The sequence below is a fragment of the Diplotaxodon limnothrissa genome, linkage group LG10 (genome assembly GCF_057381915.1).
Source record: "Diplotaxodon limnothrissa isolate DT_005_m linkage group LG10, D_limnothrissa_male_GT1.1, whole genome shotgun sequence".
Classification (NCBI taxonomy): domain Eukaryota; kingdom Metazoa; phylum Chordata; class Actinopteri; order Cichliformes; family Cichlidae; genus Diplotaxodon; species Diplotaxodon limnothrissa.
In genome coordinates this window covers 9349245-9368967 of record NC_140605.1, presented here as the reverse complement: position 1 = coordinate 9368967, position 19723 = coordinate 9349245, and the positions used below count along the sequence as shown (strand labels likewise).

The following is a 19723-nucleotide window of genomic DNA, read 5'->3' as shown; positions in this document are numbered from 1 at the left end:
AAAGCCACATATATTAAAATCACATGCTACCCCTCAGCATTAACTTAACAATTATACCTCATTTTTAATTTGTTGACATCTGGTCACTCTTGGATGTGTGTAGATAAAGAAGAATAAAAAGATTGTATAAGCACTTTGGGAAACAGTATTGAAATAAAATTACAATAGTAATTAAGCAGTAAGACCTTCTTTTGCATAGAGGATATGCAAAATTGCACTGTTAAAACTAAGTTAAGTCTCCATAGAACTGAACTGTAAATACTGCCTAATCATGCACTATTCAGTGATTTTTCTGTAGCATTAAGTTTCACCTGATTTGCAAAAGGGCATCATATTGTTTTACTGTATTAAAAAAATGCTGTAAATATATGTATAGAGATGTTACTGAAGAATTTTTTTAATGATAAAATGTTGTTTTTAAGATTTCTCTCTGTGTCAATATATAACGTGAATGAAAATGATCCATTCTGAGATTCTGCCTGAATATTACCCACATCTTAAAGAACCAAAACTAACTTGAAACTTTAAACATTATTGCCATAACACATTTGGTTATACAGGTGAACCATCTTATTTACTGAACATATGTCCAATCACCTCACTTTACACATCAGTCAGCGAATGTTTTAACCACATGCAAGCAGATAAATGAGACCACTGTTCTAATTCAGCTGCTCTTTCACGCTCTTTCAAAAAATACATTATAACCAAACTGTATGCAAAGTTAGATATAGATTTACAGATAGAGACACATATTATAATATAAATACAATTATAAACAAATGTGTATTTTGAAGATGCAAATATCGAATCACAGCTTTGCTATCGTATATTTCATTACAAAAATAAAAATGTGGAATTTATTTTTAATGAAATGTGCAACGATATCATTTGAGAAATACGTGTAGATTTTACTCATCGATTTTACTACGCCCTGCGATACACACGTGTGTCGTCACTAATATGCGCCGAAGAGACTTGTGAAAAGGAGATTTGGGAAAATTACCCAACAAGTCGAGAGAGGAAGTCATCATCCAGGATTTAAATGCAGTTTGTTTTCTTTGAAGGGGCGAACACCTTAATGCAGCATGCGGCTAAACTAGACACGGTAATCTCATCCCGGGTCGGCTGCTCTGCGTGTATTTCCAGTACACTGCTGCTGCCGTGTGGTTTAAGGTTACTACCGCTAGCAACTAGTGAGTCATATTATCACAAACTGGTGAGGACACACTGGTGAGTGCGGTTAACGCTGCTAGCAGAGCACCCCCAACTAGCTAACGGTACCTGGAAATAAATGAAACTATGTCTGGTTAAAGCTACTCTGGGGCCACCGTCGACCACAAGCAGGCTGCTGTTTCTCAAAGTTCAAGCCAACTTAGCGTTAGCACAAACGATGCACTGAGAGCTAACTTCGTCTCTTGGTCGAAGAGCCAACAACGGCAGAATGTGGCTTTAGCTGGTAAGTTTGTTTACTTCATGACTCACCAACCACTATTATGTTACTTGGCTAACGTTGTCGTTAGTTTAGTTGATATGGAAGCCAAGGTCTATATTTGCAGCAGCTACAAATAGGTTTAGGCTATGTGTAGTCGCTGGCGTTTTCCATTGCAAATGCTACCATTTGAAGTGTTTTTTAACCTTTCTTTTTTTTTTTTTTTTTTTTTTTTTTTAAAAAAGGTTAAATCGCCGTCTTTGATCCAACGTTCGCCGCTAGTGTTTATTGTGGCATGGCAACCGCACAGCTGCAGAAAAGTCACATCTGTAGCGTTTAGCTTTTTTTCTTACGCCAACTCTGACTCAGAGTAAGCTGGCATAGTTTTAGCTCAGCTCAGTTTTCTTTTAAATTATATCTGTCTTTTTCAGTCACGAAAGTTCATATATAATTAATAGAAGGCTGAATTCATCAGTTGTTTTTTCCCCCTCAAACAGAAATGTTATTTTTAACATAAGTAGAAAGAAACAATTTTCTTGGTGGGATACATCTTAAATGCAACCCTGGTCGAAGGCCCGCCACAATAAATACATATGTGTGTATTTATTTATTTATTGAGCACCTGAAGTCTGTAAGAGACATAGAGGGAGCTTTAGCAAGAGTAACTAAGTAATGGTTTTCTGTATGACTTCATCGATGTCTCATATCATTGAAACACAAGAAATGTTGTTCCACTCTTCTTTTTGCCTTCTTTCATTTTGCTACTCTCTTGAGCTTTACAGCATTTGAGTCAAATTAAGGTCTAGACTGGACTATTGTAACATGTAGATATTTTTTTGTTTTTCTTCCAGTCTTTGAGTTGTAGATGCATTGCCTTGCTTGTGATTTTTTTTTTTAATGTATTTATTTAATTTTTTTGCACGACCAGCCCCAACCAAGCTTTAGATCTTAATCTCTAGAATACTTTGGTAAACAGAGTTTAGGTCCTGTGGCTGCAAACAAGACCAAATGATCACCACTCTAACACGTTACTATGAGATGTTTGTGGTGATATATACGTGTGTGCATGTATGTATGTATGTATGTATGTATGCATGTATATATTAGGGGTGCAACGATACACAAAATTCACGGTTCGATATTTTTTCGATACAAAAAAAATGTTCATGCTTTTTAATTTGTCATTTATTAAAATTATAAATATATATTTTAACTCAAAAGTACAGTTTTTAAATTTAATGTTGCTGAAACAACAAAGTAATAAAAAAATATATATATATATCTGATCGAGAAATCACTCATCTTTGGAAAAGAGAGTTTATTACAGAGAAATAAAAGCTATACTATACGCTTCTTCTGGGCTATATTCTCAGCAGCATATTAAACATATCAGGTCCCCATAAGGAGAATCATGTGCTAACGGCTGTCTATATGACTCAGGTAAAGTTTGTAGCATGCGTGCTTGTTGTTTTTGTCTGCTTCCACTTGTCTTTGCACTAGGATGATGTCGGAGTAAATGTGCAGTCATATTCGTTGCGTTCCCACTAGTGCTGTCAGCGTTAATCTCGTTGAAATTACGTTAACGCCACAACACGGCAAGTTAACGAGCTACCGCGGATCGCCCCGTGCCTGGGGCTGGATGGCCAACACGTTAACGAGCTAACTGCGATAACACACTAGTTCCCACCAATGTAATTGAGCATTTCCTGGCACATCCAACATACTGTTTTACTTTTGTCCATGACGCGCTTACCTTCAGGGTCATACGTCACATGAAAACCAAAATAGTTCCAAACGCCACATCTGAATTAGGGTGGGGGAGGTTCAATTTGCCATGTTGCAAGGAGAGCTTAACTTGCTAGCTTGCCCTGCACTCAAGATTAAATTGAGAAAAATAAATCAGTTAGCAAATAACAGCACAGCTATTTAACATTAACGAAACAGGATTAAGTGTAAAAGACTAAAATCACAAACTGCAAAGAGGTAATGCATTCCTTGAACTGTAAAGGACTGCCCCTGTACTGTAATAAAACCCATAAATGCTACTGTTAAATTCAACATGGCTCTATGTGTTTAAGATTTATTTTACTCTATTTGCTAACCCTCCACTTAGTACTTTTTGGTGGGAGTGGAAGTGCATTTTCTTTCCACTTTCATGTAGCTCAGCAGTGGTTGAAGATGGGAGGATGTTCCCTTGATAGTTAAAGCGTGTAGAGAACAGTTTAGTGATGAGGATTCCAAGTGACTTGAATTGATACAATGGGTCCACTGTAGCTCTCTACCACACTGTCTGCTTCAGAGGAAGGAAATGTTCACAATCTCAAAAAGAAAACCCTCTGGGGCATAGATGCATTGCATTTTTATGTGGTTTTCTCTGCAGCTCTTGCACACATCCCAACCCTACCCACCTCCCCTTTGTCCTACCTGAACACTGTTTACAGAGTTAAAGTTGCAATTAAATGGTAAGGGGAATGCACTGCAAATGCAAAAATGTAAAAGAATAAAAAAAAAAAAAATAGAGAAAGAAAAAAAATTTGCAATCAGGATAGGCATACAGTTTTAGGCAGTAGAAACCTTGATAAATGTTTAAATGTCAGTGTTGGGGTATTGATTGTTGTCTTAATTTTTGCAATACAGGACTCATCAGATGGAGGAGTTCACAGCAGTCATCCCATCTGCTGCTTTCTAAACTTCAGCTATTGTGCCTTTTATCAAACTTGTGCTCCTGTAACTGTGCTAGCCATGGCTTCTCGCAGTGTTGATGAGCCACCAAGTGATACCAGGAATTTACCATCAGTCTCCGAAGAGCCTTCAAGATGTTACCCAGATGACGTCGTGGGAGAGCTTCAGCCAGACACCATGAATGCAACAGTGAAATCTCAAAAATCTGGAAAATTCAGGAGGACTGCCTTGACATTTTTTGGAGTTCGTAAAAGTATCTGTATTCTACCAAGCTTTTTTGGAGGAAGGAGCAAAAATCAGAACAAGTGGTCCACTAAGAAAGGAATCAGCAAAAGCAAAACCCATGACGGGCTGTGCAAAGTCAGTCAGGATGATGGTCTAAGAAGCGGGTATGCCTCAGCTGGAGATTTTGAGTACCACAGCCAGAGGGACACTGTGGGAGAGCTCCACAGTAGTTGTAGCAATGAATGTAGTCATCCTGCTGCTGAGCAGAAATCACTGACTCTTGGTCGGCAAAAAAAGGGTTTGAGGAGTCTTTTTCACAGTTTTAAGCATCACAGAAATCACAGAAATGATGGATTGGCTAAAACTGAAGTGATTGCAATGTCCTCTCCTCACTGCAAGAAAGAGGTGCCTGTTGTCCGGGACATCAGCCAGTTTGTCACAGAGTGCCTGGGATCTGAACCCAATGTGCCTGATTTTGTAGACGTCACAAGTGATATTTCCATTGGTCCTGAACGTAATGAGGCCAATGTGCAGACAGTGTTAGAGAGGAGTCTGGAGAAAGAAAGCCCAAAGTCAGAGGTTGACGAGCAGGTGAGTGATGATCAGCTGGAGGAAATGAATTTGATAGCCGTAGTCTCCAGTGAGTATGAGGAGCCAGCTAGAGGACATAGCGAGCCCTATCTGAAACTTCAGATGATGTCGGAGGCGTCCGAAACACCGGCTGGCTCAACAGATCAACTGGACATGATTTTTGGGGATGTCGCGTCATTGAAAAGCTTCGACTCCCTCACCGGCTGCGGGGACATCATTGCAGATCAAGAAGACGACAGCATCACAGAGAGTACAGTCTCTGGAGAGAGGAGCAGAAATGGAGGAAAGAGGGCTTCTTGTTATCTTACTTATCAGGGAGGCGGCGAAGAAATGGCCTCGCCTGAGGATTTGGATGAAACTTGTCTTCAGGATTTCTGGGGGAACAATAGTTCAAAGGAGGTCTGCTACAGTTGCAATCAAGACCACACAGACGTGACTGCTGAGCTGACGACATCCCACAATATGGACTTGCTGAATAGTAGCAGCGGACAGCAAGCCGGTGGCATGGACTCCTCCTCAATTGCTGATGTATTAACTCCTCAAAGTGAGCATCAGGAGTCAGTTCCAAATAGTGATGAGGGCTACTACGATTCAACTACACCAGGGCCAGAGGAAGGACGAGAAAAAACGGACAGATTTCAAACAGAAAGGCTACCCAGAGACAGTTACAGCGGCGATGCCCTTTATGAACTTTTTGCGCCTGACGAAAGTCTCGTGAGCCCACGTTATGAAAGCAAATCCAAACTTCCCATTTCAAAACTGGGTGACTATTCAAGTCAACCAGCTGATGTTACAGATTCAGCCTTTGTCCCAGAAATGAACAAATTACAAATAAGTGCAGAATTATATAAAGTTCATGATTTTCTGGAGATGCCCAGCACATGCAGTAACTCCTTGGAGTTGGCACACAGTGTGGTTTGTCGGCCAGAAATCGCTATGAATAAAAACTGTAACTTGAACACAAAAGCCCAAGCTTCAGTCAGAGTAGATCATATAGAGCTGCATATATATGATCAAAAAGAAGATGTGCTTGCTTCCAGCGAAAAAAGAGCCAAATCCATAAATGCTGACACTGAGAAAAGGCATAGCAGCTTATCATTCCAAAGCATGTCTGACCCAGACTTTGAAACGTTTTGTGAACCCAAAGAGGAACATCTCGAGGAAAACAAGCCTGTGGCTTTACCGTACCGAAATATCACTTCTCCGTCTGAAGATTCTAACAACGACATGGACGATGGGCAAACTGTGTGTTTTTCACAGGCACTCGTGGACTTCACAAAACACACTCAAATGTTGAGCAACTTGCACGACAATGTGGATGACTTGGAGACAAATTCTGCCATCACTCCAAATGTGGAGGCCTTGCCTACCATAGTCACGTTTGATGTAGTGGATATGCATAATGAAGGTGAATATGATGAGCAGATTCACATGGAACTGGAGGAGGACATTTCATCGCCCTATCAGGAATTTGAGGAAAGCTACCTACAAAAGGATGCATTTGCTGAATGTGACTATCAGATGTTAGACCTATATGAACAGAACATGATCAGTAATACATGGGCGGTTGCCAGTCTCCCACGGCACCTCGGCCTTACAAGAGTCAGTCAGTCCATGCCTAACCCATTGTCTCTAGAGAGGAGAAGTAGGTCTCTGGACACAGAAAGCCTTGAGTTGAAGATGCCTGACTCGTACAGAGAGAACAGAGATGCTATCATTTCCTGTCCTCAGACAGAAGAGGACTTGGAGAGAGATGCCTCACCATATTACAAGAAGAATGTAGTCGTGTCTGCATCAGAAGTTCGACACAGCAGCAACACTATGGCCTTATCATGGCAAACGAGGTCAGAAATGGCTTTAAGCCTTCCTCTGACAGATGGGGAAATCAGTGAAAAGATGCAGAGTCTCAGTCAAACCCAAGTACATAAACACAAGATATTCTCTGTCACATCCAGCAGTGAATCCCAGCGTCTTTGCTCTAATATGTCGGACAGCATCTCCTGTGATTTACTTTCACCAAACACTGAGCTTTACAATAGACAGTGCCACCCTCCTTTGCAGTTAGAGTCCTGTTTACCTCATAGCACTTTTGTTTATTCTGGAATGATGGAGGACGTAGCCGATGATATTGATGACAACGTTTTTTGTCAGACTGCCACTAATTTGCAATCCTATAATCAGTGTGGTAAAAGTCACCAGGTTGCAATGTCTCATACTGAGAGTCCTCTGAGCACATGTGTGTCTAAGGATGAAATGTCCACCATCAGTGAAACAAGAACACCGAGGGATGTGGTGTGACCTGTAGCCTGCAACAATCTTCCTGAGGCAACCTTGAAGTGGAAGGCTCTCAATTTTTCAGTCATACAGTTATTATAACATGTATATTTGCCAGCGAGTGTTTTTATGGTCAACCAATGGAGGAATGGTTCAATTTTTATTTGCACAACTGCTTCCATTGAAAGGTTGTTGACACTGTGATAGAATGGAAGTGGAATGAAGTTTGGGAGTGTGTGACATCATTAGCACAGTGCTCGGAAGTCAGATTTTTCTGACTTTATTCAGATTTTTCTGAATTTTCTGCATTTGCACAGTGAACAGTAGGTTATGTCAAACTGGTTACATATATGGTAGTCCATCAAAGGCATTTAAGGGAGTAGTTGTTTCATTTGCATTTGTATCGAATCATCTCATTAAGCTATTGAATTTCACTAGAATGTTCATGCCCACGTGTAGCCTCGGCATCCAGGCCTCAACAATAATGTCATACTTCGTTTTAGTGGGTATTCATTAGCCTGGTGTCCAGGCTGACCAAGTCCTGCTTACTTTGCCAGTTGCCTCTAAACACATGAATGCTTATGCTTTTAATGCCGGCTTATGTTTGTATTTCCTTTTCTTGCTTTTCCACAGTCTATTGCTCTCATGAGAGTTATGTTAGTCCCTCTATGCTATTTTTTTTGCCATACTGGTTTAAGGAAAGGCCAAAAAGAAGTGTTAGAGAGAAGCACCTCCATGGGGTATATATGAATCACATTAAGCTGTTTCTATTTTTATCTTAATCTCAAAATGCAGGTAATTCTTACCAGATCCAGAACAAGATGAGCAGGTATTAGAAATGTACAGACAGTCATAGTTCATGCTTCAGCTGCTATTTGCTTTACATACTGTAGATAGCTTTGCAGAGCAAAGCTACATTATTTGTATAGCACATTTGACATGCAGATACCCTGTTTGTGAAAATGTTCTGCAGTAGTGCGTGTAGAAACAGCTAAGAAGTTAAATATGTTAAAAAAATGGTTAGAGGCAACAAAATTAAAGGGAAAAAGCTACTATCAGCCACAAGCTTAATGTTTGTAGACTGACAAGCCAATCTGGCCTTTTTTTCTGTTTAGTTTTTTTTTTTGTGTTTGTGTGTGTGTGCTGTTTTGTTTTTGGCTTATTTTACAACAGCTTGACCACCTGTGAAGTGCAGAATTCTTACTAAAATGTTGCACTCCATATTTGTGCTACTGTAAGCTTGCAGAATGAACAAATGGCCTAGTTTTTGTTTTTTCTTTTTCTTTTTAATATAAACTGCTATTTTGTCCATGTATCAGTTTCTTGTGCATTACTGTTTGTTCAGTCAGAGGTTAAATTGTCAGATGATTGTCATAGATTTTTTTTAACAGTAATATTAAAAGAAATGTCAGAGAATTTGTATTTATATCCTAAGCTATTTGTACACTGTAACATGTATTCCGGATTATTGCAAATTCCTATTTTGTTTTTCTTTTGTAATAGTTTTACAGTTATATTCAATTCATGTTACAGTGGGAAATTTCTCTTGAAAATCTGTTACTTATTGAAATGGAAACACTGCCTTAGGTAAAAATAAAGAAGCCAAAACGTTTTCCATTTTCACTCCTCTTGTTTTCTTGCACTCTTATGTTTCCTTACAAGATTTTAAAACAGAACAGGTGGAGGACAAAAGAATAAGTGGTAGGCCTTAAACATGATCTACTGCAGATGGACAGTGCCTGAATATCATGTCCTTAAGAAGTAGGGAAAACGTCCAGCATGGAACCCGCCATAGAACCTGACTGATGCATCTGGTCAGAAGAGGGGTACAACCGTGGGTATCTACAGCAATCTGTAAAACACTCTGGAGGCTGTGTTGTGGATTGGAACTGCATTTCAAATAGTGGTGTTGGAGGTATTGTCAAATTAAGAACAAAGAGAAGTACAGTCAGATTTTGATCCACCTGCAATTCCATCTGGAAAGTGACTAATTGGCAACAGATTCATTTTTAGCATGACAATGATCCCAAGCACACTTCCAATACAGTAAAAGCGTACCTGGATGATTCAAAACAAAACGACTATATAGCTCATTGATTGGCCTTCCCAAAACTGGAACCTCAAAATTACTAAAGCAGTGTGTGATCATCTTGACAGAGAACAGAATTCCTTTCGAAAAGCCTGGAGAACTATTTCTGAAGACTACTTATAAAGTTACAGGAAAACTGCCTAATAGTGTTCAGGTTGTGTTGAAAAATAAATATTGACATTCAAGCTTGTTAGAAATGAACAAACTCAGTATTTGCCCTGTTGTATATTTCCAATTATGTTTGCACATGTTTAAGTACATTTCTACACTCAATTTCCATTATCCTAGCAACAAATAAAGAAAAGGGTGACTTAAGAGTCTTGACACGCTACTGTATATATTGAAAGTACATGACAATAGTAAGTCACTCAATGCAACAAAAACAGGGCAGTTGGGCTACATTGCACTTCTTATAAGAAATAACACCTTGATCGGTGTTTATAATAAAGAGCTTCTCGTCATAGAATGTTTTTCAGAAGGCAACGAAAACAAGTGTGCTTTTGTGTTTTTGCTTTGGAAAAACGACAGTTCTCAAACTATCACTACACGCAACCAGGAAAAAAAGCATCGTGAATGTTTGATAAAACCGCATGCTGAGAGAGCAGGAGGAAGAAATTGGCTATTTTGACCCTGGTGGCTTTTCACAGTTAAGGTTACTTGTTTCCTTCGCCTTATCTGGCAACCCTGACCAAACTGCGACAGCGCCAATGGCAGCAAAACATAACTGTTACAGGCGAGGAGGATGACAGCAACAAGGTGAGATGAGCATCGTTTGAATTCAGCGATGGCGGTGATATACGTGCAGAATATGTAAGGCATCGTAACGTATTGGTTTTGTTTTAGTTACATCTGAAATGTTAAATGAGCGTCAACTTTACCTTAAGTTACTATAGTATTCCGGCAAAAATGTTAGCACACGCTCAGCAACTGAAGCTAACTCACGTTAGCATATTACCCTGTGATGCCTCTGAGATGGCTTTATGTTAGCTCAGTCGCGTTACCTAGCGTTGCTACCGTTAACCAAATAAGAGACCTGGCTTCATTGACAAGGTTGTTGGTTAACTTGTAGCTTGCAATAGGCGTTTTCGGCCGTTCTCAAGCCATTGACGAATAGGACAACCCCTGTCAAGCTGTTGTTTTTATGTAGCGAAAATGTTGACTCCAGTTGTCTGAGTAGACTGGCTTGCTAGCGTATGCTAACCACAGCCCGGGGCCTAAGGGTGTCAAAGCAGTTCTCTTGAATCAAACTGACTTTCAAAGACGACGTCTTGTGCAGTGGTCATGTTACAGCGCTATTGTAAAGAATGCGTTGTAAGTACAAACTGTCTTATAATGACATGTTGTTTAACCTTCCTTTCATCCCTCTGAACTCATGATGCTGTTGCTAAAGATATCAAGCACTTGAGGTTTTTGTATTGACGTGTCAGCTTGTTAGCAGAATCATTGCACACACACAGCCCACCAAAGTTCATTCAGCAGTTCAGGAGGGTCACTAGGATTCATGTTCCATTTTAACCTTAGTTACAAGTCATGTAGTTTGTTTCCTGTAGAGGCAAAAACTTGATCAATCTGAAAATGGACTTCAGTCGTCACATGTAATTTTGTCTGCTGTCACTGTCCAGCTTAGTGTGTGTTTGTGTTGGGATGCGTTCATGAAACACAGGATTAAATAGAGGAGTCTGTAAAATTCTGTAAAAGTCTGATTTGGCGCTATATAAATAAAATTGAATTGAATTGTAAAAATGCATTTAAAAAAACAGGTTAAGAAAAAATTCTGTCAGCAGACCAAAGTTGGTTGGACCTTAAGTGGTTAATAATATACAAAATTTAACTTGCTGGGAAGAGGGATCATGCTTTAAAGACCTGAACATATTTTCATGATTTATACTTTTGTTTGTATCACTATAATTTGTTATAATTCAGTTTTGTTTAATGATTGCATGAAGCAGAAACACCCTTGTGTCTTTAAGCACAGCAATCTATAAATAATGATGATACTTGGAAGAAACACCTTCCTTCCTGCTTGCCATGGATTATAACTGTAACTGTAAGTGACAGGAATCCACTAAGATAACTGCTGAAAACTTGATGAAAGTTGATGATTAGGCCATATGATGAAGAAATTAACATTTTAAAATTTAAATTGAAGTTTGTTTTGTTGTTTTTTTTTCTTCTTTTTTTGCAGTGAAAACTGCTGTTAGAGCTTGTGGAAATGTAGTGCCAACCAGCATTAATTCTTCCTGCTATACATCAGATGTCTGAAACACTGATCAGGGTTAGTGAGGAAATGACATTTTATCTTTCTTCACTGGTTTCCCTGGATGACATTTTATTTCCTTCTTATATTGAATCATATCCAAGTAAAAAAAAAAATCTAAATGAAGTTATTTCCAATACAGTTCCAGATCATTGTTACGCACCCTTATGCTAGTACAAATAATATGCACATGTTGTCTTCTTGTCTTCTATTGATTTTTGATACTTTAATTGGTGAGCCACAGATGTAGAGCATCTTCCTATTGCAGTTTTGGGGTGGTGGAGTATGTTGAAGGAGTATGTAGGACGTATATTTACACAGAGTTCTGGAAACTGGCCGTGCTGATTATGTATTTACATTTTGTGTTTAGCAAAACCACAAAATATGAGAACAAGGATCGAAAGATGTAATGTTTTCTTAGTTCTATGTAAAGTAATGGAAAAGTGTACCAAAGTAACAATTTTAAATTTATTTTCTTTATCACACTGGTGATTTAGCTGGTGGTTTAAGGCGTCAGCCTTGATTTCAAGATGTATAACAACACAAGCATTAAATGTAACACCAGCTTGCTGTGTACTGCAGTTTATTCCTGGTTTGTTCTGGATACTAATGTTGGGTCAGCTTCACGAAAGATGGCTTCACGGGCCTGCCTCACTTGTTGCTATGAAACAGATCTGCATGAGCCTGTGTGTGTGCAGGGATAGTCTGGAGGTCTTGCTGAGACTAAGCCTGTGAATCTGGAGGTGGAAGGGAAAGGATTGAAAGAGCTCTAGCTCTTTTTAAACACGTATTCATGTGCTCATAAAATGTTGTAAATGACAGTGGGTTGTGTGAGCTTTTGTACTGTGTCTGCCACTAATCCTAGAAGTTCCACAACAGTGCCTCATCGCCCTCTCCTTCGTCCTTCTTACAGCTGCGTGCTTAGATATTCAAACCATGGTTTGTTCTCTGTCCTTACACAAGTAGTGATGAGGAATGAGACTAGGCTCTATTGATGCAGTAAGCCTACACAAAACACTGACATCACAAGGTATGCTTGTTTAGCCATAGATTGACCTTCAAAGTAGCTCCCATGAATGTCGGTGCCTGTGCAGTGTTTTGCCAATACAGTGACGAAGTGTTATTACATGAGCCAGTGCTTAGAGTCAGACAAATGATTCAGTCAATTTTCACAATGCCAAGACTGGCTTTTCTTTTTATAATGCTCACCCCAAACAAAGGTCTAAATGTGAGTTTTAAAATTTTTTAAATCACCGCTTCATGAGTTTTGATGTAGAGTTGTATCGCAGCTGTGGTGTTCTGCATTTACTGGCTGCGTGAAGAGAGATGATGAGCTGTGTTTGTGTTAGTCGTGACTGGTAAAAAAGAGTTAGCTGATGACAAGGCTGTGTTGCTAAGCAACTCACATCATGGGCTGTGCCTCTTGAAGCTCGAAGCTGGCTGTACTGTCTCTGCAAGACTGGGGGGAAAGTGTAGTATTGTGTGTGTGTGTGTGTGTTCAGTAGAGTGCTTACAATGGACTTTATTTGATTATCAATATCCATGTGTAAAAACAATGTGCACTCTGAGCCGTTGGCAGCGTGTTGTGGTTTAGACTCCGAGCACCCCAAAATCCCCGCAGTGCTTTACCATAAAACAGCTTTGCTCCCTGTGGAATTCTCCTCAATTCAGATTGATTGTCAGGGGATTAGTGGTGCAGGCTTACACTGTTCAGCCCACACTTCTCTTAGGTTATGTTAACTCGTGTACTTACACCCCATGTATGTCTGGCTTCAATGTTGCTATGAAGTTAAAATATGGTGTTTATTTTAAATACCTGTGTGATTTGTATGGGGTTTTTTTTGGGGGGGGGGGGGATAGTTTTGGGGTTTTTTGGGGTTTTTTTTAACCAGAATGTTGTGATTTTCATTTTAAAACCAGAAAAATAGAAGGACTTTGCACTAGGCAAGAGATCAGTGACACTTTAATGTTTATATCTTTGGCTTTTGTTTGTCCAAAAATTGAGATTGTTGTATCTGTATGCTACATGAAAATAAGCAAAGAAATATACACAAATCTGTTTAGGTTTATTGGTAATTTTAGTTTATAAATGCAACACCTTGTCAGGTGCTTTGCTGTAGTTTGTAATTACTGCTTAAGATACATAATTGGTGGTCAGATTTTTATGAATTAGTGGTCTGTGTGTGTGACATGTTACTTTTCATTAAAAATGCAATAAAGCATAGTTTTGTAGTTATAATTTTATAGTCAAGTATAGTTTGGGGATATTTCAAGTGAAAATAAAATGATTTTTTTTTGTTGTTGGAGGGAAGTAGGAAAAGTTCAGTATGTTCCTCCATTTGTCAATGAGTAACGATGCCTGACGGCTACCAAAAACAAGCACTGCTTTAACTCTTTCACCCCATAAAGATGATATATGAGGATCTCCCCAGTACACTTAGTGTGATCTCTGACTTCATTATTAACTTCTGATACTGAGTCATTTTGTTCTATAAGCAGGCCTGAAATGTGACAGAAAAGGGCTTCAACGGTTACTCCTAGTAGGCTTTGAAAGGGTAAAGAGTAAAAACATTGCAGTTGTGGCCCCCAGCATCATAATTAAGGGGAAAACCCACCCATGGCAGTTATTTGCTAATTAAGAATCCAGTGTCTCATATAGCAGTGTCAGGCAGACCAGTCAGCATGTGTGATTATTGTGCTTCATTTGCCTGAATAATTCAGTCACTTACTGCAGATGGTATTGTTTCTTGCTGGTGGAGAACTTACTGGTCTACCACAAGTAGGGGCAGAAGACTGGGGCTCAAAAGCGTTTTCCCAGGTTTTATTGGAATTTGTTAGAAGACATAATTATAGACTAATTTGATATATATTTCTGAGTTTAGTATTCTTAGTGTTTTCTATTAAATAATCTCAAGTACTTACTTTACCTTTCAACATTACCTTTATTATGTATAAAAGAAAGCTGGGAGCACCTACTGTACTTACAACTGAAAATCTGCCATACCTTCTAAGTTAGTATTACGCTGGACCATCCTGGAACCAAAAGCAAATCTCTGATATGGGACCCTCCTAATCTGCCATGCAATCCAGTGGTTCTGTTTCCATACCACAGATTGTACTAAAGATTGACATCACTCATTGGTTTACAAACTCCTGTTCTAAAGCCCTGAAATGGGCATTTTCATATGAGCACAGTCGCTTTGAGGCACTTATAGTGTAAGGTAAAGACCTTACAATAATAAAGATAAAACCCAACAATCAAACAACCCTCTTTGACCAAGCACTTGGCAACAGCGGGAAGGAAAACTCCCTTTTAACAACTCATGATTTCTATTTATAAGTTGTCACAAACAACAGGAATGCATATATATATTCGTCAAATAAGATAAAATAACATTTGTCTTCAAATGTGGACCAGCCATAGTTGCCACACAAAAACCCCCATTTTAGGAAAGGAGGGGCCAAACTTACTATATCGTTGTTAGATTCATTCTGGTATCTTCCCCCAGTGTCTTTTTTTGGTCCAACTTCAGATTAGGTGCTCAGGAAAAAAAAAGATTGATGAAAGAGACATATTGACCCTTATTTTTGTTGCTTTCTTGCAGGATTACATAATTTGATTTTACCTGCTCACACAGTAGAGGCCGTAACCCTTTGGCCTGGAGGAGAAGCCTGCAGTGCTAAAAGTCCATCCCTTAGCATGATTAGCTGGTTGTGGTGGAGGTGAGGAAGCATGGAGTGGAAATTTGGGGTGTCAAGACAAACGTGATGACAGCATGGTCCATGGTGGAGAAGCTCAAAATGGAAAAACGCCCGTGCAGGGAGGAGAACATTGACTCAAGCGAGGCGCAGCATGCCACTGACGAGTCTGAGGATGGAAGCAGCTCAGATAGCGAATCGGAAGAGCAGCAACATCGGAGGGTTCAGGTGAACAGCAGTAGCTGTAAGAGAAGGGAGCCACTGGCTGTAACAAAACCCCACCGACAGCTCTGTCGCTCCCCATGCCTTGATCGGCCCAGTTTTTCCCAGAGTAGCACTGCGCAAGACTTTCGTGAGGATGAGACCAATGCAGCACCAGGGGCTAAGCCCGCCAGTGAGCGAGAGTACCAGACTAAGATGGAATTTGCTTTGAAGTTGGGCTATTCAGGAGAGCAGGTTGAAACTGTGCTCCACAAGTTAGGGTCTGCTGCGCTTATTAACGATGTTCTTGCCGAGTTAGTACGGCTCGGAAACAAAGCAGAGCCTGAAAACCAGTCTTGCAGCAGCAGTACAGCCACGTCAATATCACGCTCCCCCTGTGTTAAAGAGACTGTTAGTCCCGAAGTGTCAGTGGAAGAGGAATCTGTGGATAGTTTTGATAACCTCAGGCCTATCGTCATCGATGGCTCAAATGTGGCAATGAGGTGAGGGACACAGAGACTTAGACTCACATTGAACTGGTCTGTGCTCTGTGCAGAATAAACTTATTGTCCTGAAGTATTTTCCTTTAATAGTCAGCTGTTCCATGAAGTTAACTAAACCTAATACTGTTATGTTTTGATAGCCACGGAAACAAAGAGGTGTTCTCTTGTCGTGGCATCCAGCTTGCTGTTGAATGGTTTCTGGAGAAAGGACACAAAGACATCACTGTGTTTGTTCCAGCCTGGAGAAAGGAGCAGTCAAGACCTGATGCCCTCATCGCAGGTGACTGTGCATTCACCTTACATCATAACACTGGTGCTATTTAAAGAGCAGCCTTTTAACTTGCACCTGTTTATTTTAATAAACCGTTACCAAACTGATGCACATAAACTCACTCAGTATTCCTCTTTCAGATCAAGAAATCTTACGCAAGCTGGAGAAAGAGAAGATCTTGGTTTTCACCCCGTCTCGGAGAGTTCAAGGCAGGAGAGTGGTGTGCTATGATGATCGCTTCATAGTGAAGCTGGCTTATGATTCTGATGGAATTATTGTGTCAAATGACAACTACAGAGACTTGCAAAATGAGAAGCCAGAATGGAAGAAATTTATAGAAGAGCGACTCCTAATGTACTCATTTGTCAATGACAAGTAAGAAACTGTTACTGTCATTTTATGGCATAGCTATACTATGTAAAATGCTTTCATGAATACCACTTTAGACTGTACAAATAAAGTGTCTTTTTAGAAACGTGTCGGGGTTGTTTTATGTAAATAAATCAACAAAATAAAGACTATATATGTTGCATGAACTGTTGCATTTTTATATTGTGATCTATAATAGACAATAGGAGTTTTTGAATTCTATTCTGTGGTAGACAGTTTTGCATTTAATAATAAATATTTTTGCTATTAGGTTTATGCCACCTGATGATCCATTGGGAAGACATGGACCAAGCTTAGAAAATTTCCTGCGCAAACGCCCCGTTGTTCCAGAGCACAAAAAACAACCTTGCCCTTATGGTAGGTTCTTTCTTCAAAATACTGCTATTCTGTCTGGGTATTCAATGTGTTTGATTTTCTTAACTTAATCTTCCGTTTCTTTGTACAAGGGAAAAAATGCACATATGGACACAAGTGCAAGTACTATCACCCAGAGCGTGTCAACCAGCCACAGCGCTCCGTGGCTGATGAACTACGGGCTTTTGCCAAATTGTCTGCAGTGAAAACAATGAGTGAAGGGGCTTTAGCTAAATGTGGGATTGGTCCAGCAACAGTAAAGGGGGACAGCAGCTCTGAGGCCAAACGCGTGGCACCCAAACGTCAGTCTGACCCGAGCATTCGTTCAGTGGCCTGCGAACCTCCAGAGGCACTGTCCGCCATTAGGAAGTCTGAGACAAATTCAGTGCCTTCCCTCGTGTCTGCTCTCAGTGTGCCCACAATGCAGCCAGCCAAGAGCCACGCAGCTGGTGCCTTGAACACACGATCAGCCAGCAGCCCAGTGCCAGGTTCTTTGCAGTTTTCTCACAGTTCTCTGGAGCACATGTCTAGTGTACAGTACCCTCCTATTTTAGTTACTAATAGTCATGGCGCCTCTGTAACATATAGTGAACAGTTCCCAAAGTATGACTCAGTTAGTGACCATGGCTATTATTCACTGCACAGTGATTTTTCAAATATGAGCATGAGCAGCATGCATAATGTTGACAGTTTCTGTAGCATGGAGCACGAGCATGTGTATCAGAGAAACCCCAGCCACTGCCCTGAATCCTGCCTCAGCCATTCAAACAGTGACTCGTTCTCGTCTTATGGGGACCTGTACCCAAGCTCTGTGGACAGTAGCTTAGAGGAGAGTATGAAGGGGCAGCAGCAGTCTCCCGCACAGACTAGGATGCAAGCGTTCTCCCACGGGTTTCGTCATGAAGCGCTGACTAGGGTACAGAGTTACGGACCAGAGGAGCCCAAGCAAGGCCTACGTAAGCAGGCTGGGTCTCATCTAGCACCACATATCCAGCATGCTGCAGTGGGAGCCAGGTCCAGCTGTCCTGGAGATTATCCCCTAACTCAGAATGTTCTCCCACCTTTGTCCTCACAACCCACACGCTCGCTAGGTATGACTCGTATGGACAGCATATCGGATTCAAGGCTATATGATAGCAACCCAATGAGACAGAGGCGACCTCCACTGTGCCGTGAGCAGCATGCAAGCTGGGACCCTCTCCCTTGTGGTAATGAGTCCTATGAATATCATTCATATCCACTGAGTAACAGCTTGATGCCATGTTGTGAGCGGGTGATGGTCCGCAGCATGCCAGACAAAATGGAACAAATCTGGAACTCGCCATGGGAGGCCCCATCTGGAGCTGAACACCAAGAGCGGTATGCTATCCCAGACCACCAGTATCAAACATACAGGAACCTTTGTAACATCTTTCCTGCCTACATAGTCCACGCTGTAATGGAGAAGAACCCTCATTTGACAGACCCGCAGCAACTTGCCGCTGTCATTGTTACAAAACTGAGGTCATGCCACTGAACAGTTAATTGTATGAAACCTTCAAAATGGATTTAATAAGAGAAATGAGGATTTCTTTGCAAAGATAGGCACATGTTAAATGTTGCTCCATGTGCAATGTCTGCCCTCAGGAGTTAGTTGTTTTTAAATGTTTCTGGTAGGATAGAGGACATTTTTGTATGAAGTGGGGTGTAGCTGATACAAGCCAACACCTTATTAGAAATCTGGTTCATAACGTATTCATACTACCTGAGCAGGAACAGGGAAGCAGTGTCTGTTTAACATGAAAGGTAATTCCTGTATTGTCGTTAACCTTTGGCAGTACTGAATTTAAATGATGTTACATGTTGTACAAAGTTGTAGAGGCTGAAAACAATATGAAATATTCAATCCATTTTGTAAAATATATAAATAAAGTAATGTGTGAAATAAAGTAAAATAATGAAATCTAAACTCATATGTATTTATATATACAGATGACACCACCTGTCACCTTTTAATCAGTGTTCAGCTTTCAAGGTAAAAAGCTGTTAACAGAATTAACATTTTTTGCTCTTGTTAGCTGTAAAAGTCATTAAAAATGAACTCCGTGAAACACACAACACAGATAAAGTAAACTTTTAGATTTCCTTTTATTATAAGGCTGCAAAGGCCACTTAGCTAACAAGCTAACATTCTAGGTAGGTTGTAAGCACAGAAGACAGTTTATTATAGGAATTAAAATTGGCTGATTAATTCAGAGAGCAATCTTTTAAAGACCAAAAAACACTAAAAGCCATCATTTATTTCTTCATTTCAAATCAACAGCTTGATATTGGCACTTGTGAGCTAATCGACAAGCTTGCTAGCTAGTTAGCATTAGTTGGCAAACACAGTAACAAAACTAAGGAAGTTTATTTATTTATTAACCTTTATTTAACCAGGAAGATCCCATTGAGATTAAAAACCTCTTTTTCAAGGGAGACCTGGCCAAGATAGGCAGCAGCAGATGTCTCACAGTTACAGAAATTACTCAAACACAGGCAGCAACAACACACATGCAACAATAAGTGAAAGAATACAAATAAAAAAAAAAATTAAAATAAAGTCAGTTAAAATGACAATCAATCTAATTGAAACAGTTACATGTTATGGACTTGGCCTCAAGGATTCGTAGTTTAGATTTAAAATAAAATGACTTAATAAAATGAATTCAGTCATTTACTTCTTTATTTGATATCGCTAGCAAGAGGTATTTAAAATATGTATCTGTATTGAGAT

General features: G+C 39.9%; 2 protein-coding genes across 2 annotated transcripts; both read left to right on the top strand.

The window, feature by feature from the left end:
* The first annotated feature begins 1029 nt into the window (after positions 1-1029).
* LOC146623872 (APC membrane recruitment protein 1-like) lies at positions 1030-8322 on the top strand. Its single transcript, XM_085363399.1, has 2 exons — positions 1030-1459; positions 4070-8322. The coding sequence occupies exon 2, from the start codon at positions 4175-4177 to the stop codon at positions 7226-7228; it is 3054 nt and encodes a 1017-aa protein (XP_085219525.1). The 5' UTR covers positions 1030-1459; positions 4070-4174; the 3' UTR covers positions 7229-8322.
* A 1670-nt stretch (positions 8323-9992) lies between these two features.
* On the top strand, positions 9993-19003 carry zc3h12b (zinc finger CCCH-type containing 12B). Its single transcript, XM_085363398.1, has 6 exons — positions 9993-10049; positions 15156-15953; positions 16094-16233; positions 16365-16599; positions 16865-16971; positions 17061-19003. Exons 2-6 carry the CDS (start codon positions 15319-15321, stop codon positions 18482-18484), a joined length of 2541 nt encoding a protein of 846 aa, XP_085219524.1. The 5' UTR covers positions 9993-10049; positions 15156-15318; the 3' UTR covers positions 18485-19003.
* The last annotated feature ends 720 nt before the right edge of the window (positions 19004-19723 follow it).

Coding starts and splice junctions, on each gene's coding strand:
- LOC146623872 (XM_085363399.1), top strand. CDS start 4,175: ATGGCTTCTCGCAGTGTTGATGAGCCACCAAGTGATACCAGGAATTTA.
- zc3h12b (XM_085363398.1), top strand. CDS start 15,319: ATGACAGCATGGTCCATGGTGGAGAAGCTCAAAATGGAAAAACGCCCG. Junction 15,954..16,093: donor GGCTCAAATGTGGCAATGAG/GTGAGGGACACA, acceptor ATGTTTTGATAG/CCACGGAAACAAAGAGGTGT. Junction 16,600..16,864: donor TACTCATTTGTCAATGACAA/GTAAGAAACTGT, acceptor TTTTGCTATTAG/GTTTATGCCACCTGATGATC.